The sequence below is a fragment of the Aegilops tauschii genome, chromosome 3, assembly GCF_002575655.3.
Source record: "Aegilops tauschii subsp. strangulata cultivar AL8/78 chromosome 3, Aet v6.0, whole genome shotgun sequence".
In the NCBI taxonomy this organism is placed as follows: Eukaryota; Viridiplantae; Streptophyta; class Magnoliopsida; order Poales; family Poaceae; genus Aegilops; species Aegilops tauschii.
The window spans coordinates 389,354,644-389,361,742 of record NC_053037.3 but is presented as its reverse complement, the minus strand read 5'-3'; the positions used below and the strand labels follow the sequence as shown (position 1 = coordinate 389,361,742).

Below are 7,099 nucleotides of genomic sequence, written 5' to 3'. Positions count from 1 at the left end.
TGTGTACGCCGTCGAGTGGCACTTGCCACACTGCGTGGCCACGCAGTTTGGGGTGTATCAGCATACCCCACCGGGCCAGCCCACCGATACCGGCGGCCACGTGCTCCACCTGTGAGCGCTTTGTTCTCTATGCACATGATTTCATTGCGTGGCGACTTTATTATGATGTTTCTTGTGGCCTATGCCTTGCAGGATGAGCCGGCAGAAGAATCAGTTGATCACAGACTGGGGAGAGGAGCATAAAATTCATGTGACGGAGTGGAACCGACGGAGGTACCGGAAAGACATGGAGAGGAAAGTGACGGACTGGGATGCTTACCTGGACCGACACATGAGGTGGTACGATGATGGCCAGAAGCACCGTCTTCGTCTCAGGCCTCAGTGGACGGCGGAAGACATCGCGGAGCTGGAGAGGGATGACCCCGAGGAAGAGGCCTACCAGACCGGCATCAGAGACATGCACAGTGGATTTAGGGAGTTTGCACCCCTCATCAACAGAGTGGTAAGTTTGATCCGACGGTTGTATTTAAATTATTGTATTCGTCATCGTGACTGACTTATGCCGTTGCAGTCTGGTGAGCTGAACAGATGCATCTTTGAAGCCTCAGATGCACTAGGTGATATCCCCGGGAGCGTACAATCTGAGAACAAAATGAGGGGGGCGATGAAGGTACAATTTCAGCCTCCTCAGAACAGATGCATCTTGTTCACTTGCAATCATAAACCTGATACTTATTATGCCCTTGTTTCATTGTGAGTGCAGAAGTTCGTGAAGCATTGCCGCAAGCTAGTAGGGCTGCTTGGGTGTGCTGGAGCTGGGTCGGTTGAAGCTTATCGGCCTGTAGCCACACAGGGTCACATCAGCTCATCGAGCCATGTTCCTTCGTCGTCTAGGTTGGCTGAGGAGGAGGAGGAGGAGGAGGAGGAGGAGGCCACACATGAAGAAGGGGAGGAGGAGGAGGAGGATGAGGAGGATGAGTTCAACGGGGAGGAGGAGTACGATGAAGATTATGGACCTCCACCAACTCAAACATCTCAACCATCTCAGTTGCCGAAGAGGAATCCGAAGAAGAAGGATTTGCTGAGTCCGGACCCTTTCCAGAGACCGGTTACTCGACGGCCCAAGAAGAAGACTGAAGAGACTCGTTCAAAGAGTAACGAGGACCGTACCTCCAAGAGGGGAAGGAGCAACTGATTATGCTCTTCGATAGTTGGCTCTTGTAGTTGGGTTGTCTATGTGTTTGCTATTTGGTTGAACTTCGTTTGGTTGAACTTGTCTGGTGGTTGTGGAACTTGTCTAGTGGTTGAACTTCGTGGAACTATGTGTTTGCTATTTGTGGATCTATGTGTTTGCTATTTATGAAACTATGCGGAACTCCATTTACTAATTAGTTGAAGTTCGTTTGAAATGTTCTATGCACTTCAAGTTTTGTTAATGTGTATGTGATGCCCAATTTTAATTGTTTAAGATCTGTGATATTCCTGTCATATTTGTGAAACTTGTTGTGATGTTGCTGTCATATTGAATTTGAAAAGAAGCAAACAAATGAACCTGAAACAATAAAACACAGGACCCTACCGCCAAAGACCCTGGCGGTAGGGTCACACAGCCTACCGCAACCCCCCCTGGCGGTAGGGTGAACCTACCGCCAGGGCCCTTGAATTTTTCGTTACAGAAGGTTTGCACGGCAAAACCCAGCCACACCTTACCGCCAGGGGCTCTGGTGGTAGGGTTGGACAGCCTACCGCCAGGGGATCTGGCGGTAAGGTACTTATCCACGTCAGCACAGACAAACGGCCGCCGTCCCCCTCCGTCGCATCCTAACGCCAGAGGCCCTGGCGGTAGGCTGTCTAACCCTACCGTCGGAGCCCCTAGCAGTAGCAAAAGGGTCAAATCCCGAATTTTTTTCAAACCGGGGTCAGATCCTGAATTTGTATCTAAAAGGGTCAAAACACGAAATTGTGCCCTACTGCTACCACTTCTTTCCTCGTGAATCCGGGTGTCGCAAGTTGGTCCCCCTTCCTGCTCTAGGCCATCACATTGCTATTCTTTCCCGGTATCCCCACTCACTCGCCCTCGTCCTCACGCCACGAATACGATACGCTTCCTCCCCCATCTTGGATGTCGTCGTCTTTACCTTTTGCAGCACCCCTGCCTGCTTGATCTCCCTATTTTGCAGCACGCCGTTGGTTCTTTGTGGTCACAACAGCGATGAGTTCATCATATTTAAGTTAAATAATTTAACCACTCATGTCCATGCTCAATGCCGAGTTACTTAATGAGATGTCACAAATGGATGAAAATCAATACTATGCCTCGCCACAATCACTGGATCACAAGCACAATGAGCAAGGATTCGTCGGTGCTCCATTTCCATGCGGAACATGCCTGCATTTTTCTTATGCGTACACAGGCGTACATATAAATATCTCTTGTGCAGACAAAACACTATTCGAGGACTATAGAATATAACTAGCCTCCGCTGCCACTCGACAATGACTTAAACACCAAAGGTCAAGGGCACGTACGAGTACAACAACACAGCAAGGAAAATACAGAGGCAGATCTGCCGACGTCGGCGCCGAGCACGCCACCTTTCATGGATCCCTTCGGTCCATTTCGTGTCGATTTCCTACGGACACACAGTAACAGTACATGACATGAGCACGCAAAAAAGCCACACCTCGCAAGACAGATCACGGGTCAGCCGCACACCGCCTTGAGGATCCTCTTGGCCTCCTCCTCCCCGTGCCTCAGCGCGGCCAGCCGGCACGACTGCTCCGTCAGCAGCTTCTGCATCGACGGCGTCTCGCTGGGCACGATGGCGAAGCCGTCGTGGTACTCCTCCATGTCCTCGGCGGCGAGCTGCCACACTATCGCGCCGGCGCCGGCGCCGCCCCTCTTGGCCGACGCGTGGACGATGTCGTACACCGACTTGTAGAAGGCGTCGCGCTGCGACTGCTCGAAGCCCTTGACCAAATGCGACAGCCCGAACTCCGTCAGCACCACGGGCTTGCCGCCGAGCTCCGTGTCGCCGTCCTCGAAGTGGGAGCTCACCCACTGCGTCACGAACTTGAGCTTCTCTTCCAGATCCGCGTGCAGCAGCCTGCAATTCAGCTGGCGTCTCATCCACTGCTTCGACAAATTCAGAGTACTCGTAGTAGCTAATTTGTTGATGGGGATGGTTACCAGGTGTCCGGGTAAAGGTGGACGGAGGCGAAGTCGATGTCGGAGATCTTGGAGTTGCGGATGAAGTCGAGGCCGTAGTTGTTGAACCAGTGCCCCGGATTCACGCTCAGCTTCTCCGGAGGGCTCGTGGGGCCGTAGAACCCCTCCGTGCCGACGGTCAGCAGATGCCGACGGTCGATCGATTTCACGTACCCCGCCATCTCCTCGATCCAGCGCTGCCCACATCAAAGCCAAATCAGAATACGGTATACAAATCACCCCGAAACCCAAATGCACAGCATCAAATTCGCACGGACAGGCTCGTGGACGCAGATCGGCAATAAATGCGATATAGTAGCATCGACCGACTCACCTGCAGAGTGTTACCAGACGGATCGGAGATGCATCTGGGCTCGTTCATCAGCTCCCACGCCAAGATGGTAGGGTCGTCCTTGTACTGCACCCCCGTCAAGTGGTTCGTCCTCGTCAACAATGCCTGCACCAAAGCAAAGTAAAATTTGCAACTTTAACTACTGTATAAAATTGCCACCGACACTTTTTTCCCGTCAATTGGGGTGCTAAAAATAACAGCAAAAAATCAACTAGCTAGACTTTGATGCTGTGGGCACGATGCTGCAACTAATTTACCTTGAGGTAGACTTTGAAGTAGTCACGGATGGCGGGGTCGAAGAAGAAGGAGTCGTTGGAGGCGGTGAGGCCGACGCCTTCGTCCCACGCCCACCGCACGTACTGCGTCTTCCCGCCGTACGCCTCCAGGTTGTTGGCCAGGCTGAGGACGAGCCGCACGCCGTGCCGCCGGGCCTCCACGACCACCAGGTCCAGCGCCCTGAAGACGCGCTCGTCGAAGTGTCCCGGGGAGAGCTGGAGCGCGTTGTAGGCGCCGTCGTTGAAGGCCCAGGTGCGGCACACCGTGAGCCCCATCCCGGTGGCGGCGCGGAACATGTCGGACACACGGTGGCGGCTGGCCGGCTCCACCGCCTGGTCCATGAGCCAGTACGAGTTCCACCCGTTGATGTAGAACGGGCGGCCCTCCAGGAAGAGCTGCGCGCCGCGCCGCTCCACGAACGGCAGGGACGCGTCGTGGGAGTGCTGGGACGCGCCGGAGGACGGGAGGAGGCCGGGGAAGCGGAGGTCCACCTCGCCGAGGAGGGAGAAGTAGAAGACGGCCACCAGGGAGGCCAGGCCGAGGATGTGGTACACGAACAGGCCGTTGCACGCCGCCATTGTTTGGTGCCGGTGGGGTGTTCTTGGGGAGCTTTTGCGGTGCTACTGCTAGAGGAGCGCCATTCCGAGTGGGGGATGGAGCCTCTACTTCTAGAAGGCGGGAGTGAAGAGTAGGACTAGTGGGATGGGAGGCAGCGGCGGTGAGGCGTGAAGCAGGAGGGGGGACCTGCACACTGTGGTACTGGTGGTGGTAGCTTTGCCCGAGGTAAACAGTTATATTCGGCGGGGAGTAGGGTTGAAGACTAGTGATATTACTTTGCTTACAGGACCTTTATAAAATTCCAAATGTGATTTCCTCCAGTGCAACTTGCCCTCTTCATTAGAGCGATTCTAGCACCGATCATCAAATCACCCGCAAATGTCTGGGCCACACGGTCCCAACAATTTTGATCATCCAACCACTGTCAATAATTTTGTCCATACCGAACTGGACATCGAAATCCCGCAAATTCCTATCCAACTAGGGAAGGTTTGCAGGAGTTAGACCGCTACCACATTAGAGATAACGCGGACCCACTCAAAACCCCTCTCTCTTCCTTCATCCCGCATTCATGCCGACCAAAGCGGATGTGATCCGACGGTCGCCTACCCGCATTCATGTCAGCTGACCGGCACGGCGACCGAGAAGGTTACTCCTGCAGTTGCCCGCATTGAAGCAGTGCCAGCCTGTCCGGCTGCCCCCAACTGTTTAAGTCGGTTGATTGCGGACGCAAGCCCTACACCACCACACTGCCGCATCTCCTCTCTTCTCTCAAATCCGCACACCTCCACCACCGACCGCCGCGATGGGCAAGTCCGACGCCTCCAAGTCGTTCCCGGTGCGCTCGTACGGATTCGAGGGGGGAGCTCCGGATCCTATCATAGCCGCCCACGGTCTTCGTACCCCTCGGCGTCCACGGCTCCCTCGAACATCAAGCTGAAGCTGATCTCCTCAGACAACGAGAGGTAGAAGCCGCCCTCCTCGCCGAAGCTGCCATGATGGACAAAGATTTTGGGCGGCAGATCGAGATAGTGCTTTATTGTCAATCATCGACTGTGGTATGTTTCGTCGTCCTCTGCAGCCCAGCACGGCATCCAAATCAAATGTCACGTAAAGGAGGAGACGCCCTCCACGCCACGCATCCACAACTTCCAGATTGGACACCACGACAAGGAGGGAGCCAGTGGCACCCAATCACCATGAAGAAAGATGACATGTCTTCCCCGGCATCCACCAAGAGGCATGGCCGCATCGACTACTACCTCGATGGCGGTAGTCTGTCCTCGACAGTGAACAAATACCTCTCCAAGGTGGAGCATCAGAGTGCAAGACAACTTGTTAGATGAATATGCGAACATTCACTCTATGTTTGTAAGAAGACAACAATTTATTACCTAGTCATTTCAATCAGCTAGGGTGAAAGAAGCGGGTAAGCAAGGAGGATGAAGAAGCATAAGGGAGAAGGAAAACAAGTGGGATGGAGGAAAGTGAGCGTCAAGCGACGAAAGTTGAACTCGACAATAATGCTCGACTGGATTGGTTCCCTGGTCCTTGTAGGAAACCCCTATCTTCCTTTAAATTGAATGGAAATGGTTTGCTCTAAAAATATGCTTTTGAGTACCAGCAATCAGTAGAAGATTGTATGATAGTTGAGCATGTGAATTTTGCCAAATTAAAGCTCTTACATAGACTCTTCTAGAAAGTATGATGAATCGTAATTGCTGGAATGACAAAGAACATAGTTTTAGTTTTCAAGAGAGTTTATTGTTTATACCTTGACATGTAGATAGATTGTTACTTGGTCATGAGAAGTTTTATGAATGATAATTGTTGTTATAATGATGCTTTTAAGCATGATGCTGCTATGTCCGTATTTTCTTTTTATCGACATCTCTCTCTCTCTCTCTAAACTTGTAGTCATGTTTATTGCGTTCGACATTCGCTTGAGGGCAAGTGGAGTCTAAGCTTGGGGGAGTTTATACGTCCATTTTGCATCATGGTTTCCTACTTATTTATACTATTTTGAATTCACATTCCATATTTTGATGCAATTATAATGTCTTTCATCTCATAAAATACAAGATACATCAAAAGAAGAGGGATTACCAACAGCTGGAATTCTGACCTGAAAAAGCTACTATAGAGATAGCAATTCTCCGAAGCTCAAAATGACGTGAAAATTTAAGGAGATATATTTTCAAATATATCAAAAATACTGGAAAGAAAGAAGAGCCTCGACGGGCCCACAAGCCCACGGGGCCGCAGATGCCAGGCTTGTGGGGCCCACAGAGGTCCACTGCTGCCCATCTTCTCCTATATGAAGCCATTTTCCCTAGAAAAAATAAATAGAAGACTTTATGGACGAGTCGCCATCGTCTCGAGGCGGAACCAGGGCAGGAGCACTTTTGCTCTCCTGTGGAGCGACTTCACCTGGGATACTTCCCTCAGAGAGGGGCAAATTGAAGCCTCATCATCACCAATGCTCCTCTCATCATGGGAGGACTTATCTCCATCAACATCTTCACCAGCACCATCTCATCTCCAAACCCTAGTTCATCTCTCGTGCTCAATCTTTGTATCCAACCTCAGATTGGTACCTGGGGTGCTAGTAGTGTCGATTACATCTCGTAGTTGGTGCTAGTTGGTTTACTTGGTGGAAGATTATGTGTTCAAATTGTTATACACATATTTATATCCTCTAATCA

At 51.6% G+C, this 7,099-nt stretch overlaps 1 protein-coding gene across 1 annotated transcript; it reads right to left on the bottom strand.

The window, feature by feature from the left end:
• Nucleotides 1-2,346: 2,346 nt before the first annotated feature.
• On the bottom strand, nt 2,347-4,598 carry LOC109758394 (mannan endo-1,4-beta-mannosidase 2). The gene is made up of 4 exons (XM_020317244.3): nt 3,818-4,598; nt 3,543-3,665; nt 3,191-3,405; nt 2,347-3,107 (listed from the first exon to the last, which is right to left on the bottom strand). Exons 1-4 carry the CDS (start codon nt 4,412-4,414, stop codon nt 2,705-2,707), a joined length of 1,338 nt encoding a protein of 445 aa, XP_020172833.1. The 5' UTR covers nt 4,415-4,598; the 3' UTR covers nt 2,347-2,704.
• Nucleotides 4,599-7,099: the final 2,501 nt, after the last annotated feature.

What these genes read in the sequence shown, in the direction of transcription:
- LOC109758394 (XM_020317244.3), bottom strand. Translation starts at nt 4,414, where the DNA reads ATGGCGGCGTGCAACGGCCTGTTCGTGTACCACATCCTCGGCCTGGCC. An exon ending in ACTTCAAAGTCTACCTCAAG is followed by an intron (nt 3,666 to 3,817) that starts GTAAATTAGTTG and finishes GCTTTGGTGCAG; the next exon opens with GCATTGTTGACGAGGACGAA. An exon ending in CACCTTTACCCGGACACCTG is followed by an intron (nt 3,108 to 3,190) that starts GTAACCATCCCC and finishes GCTGAATTGCAG; the next exon opens with GCTGCTGCACGCGGATCTGG.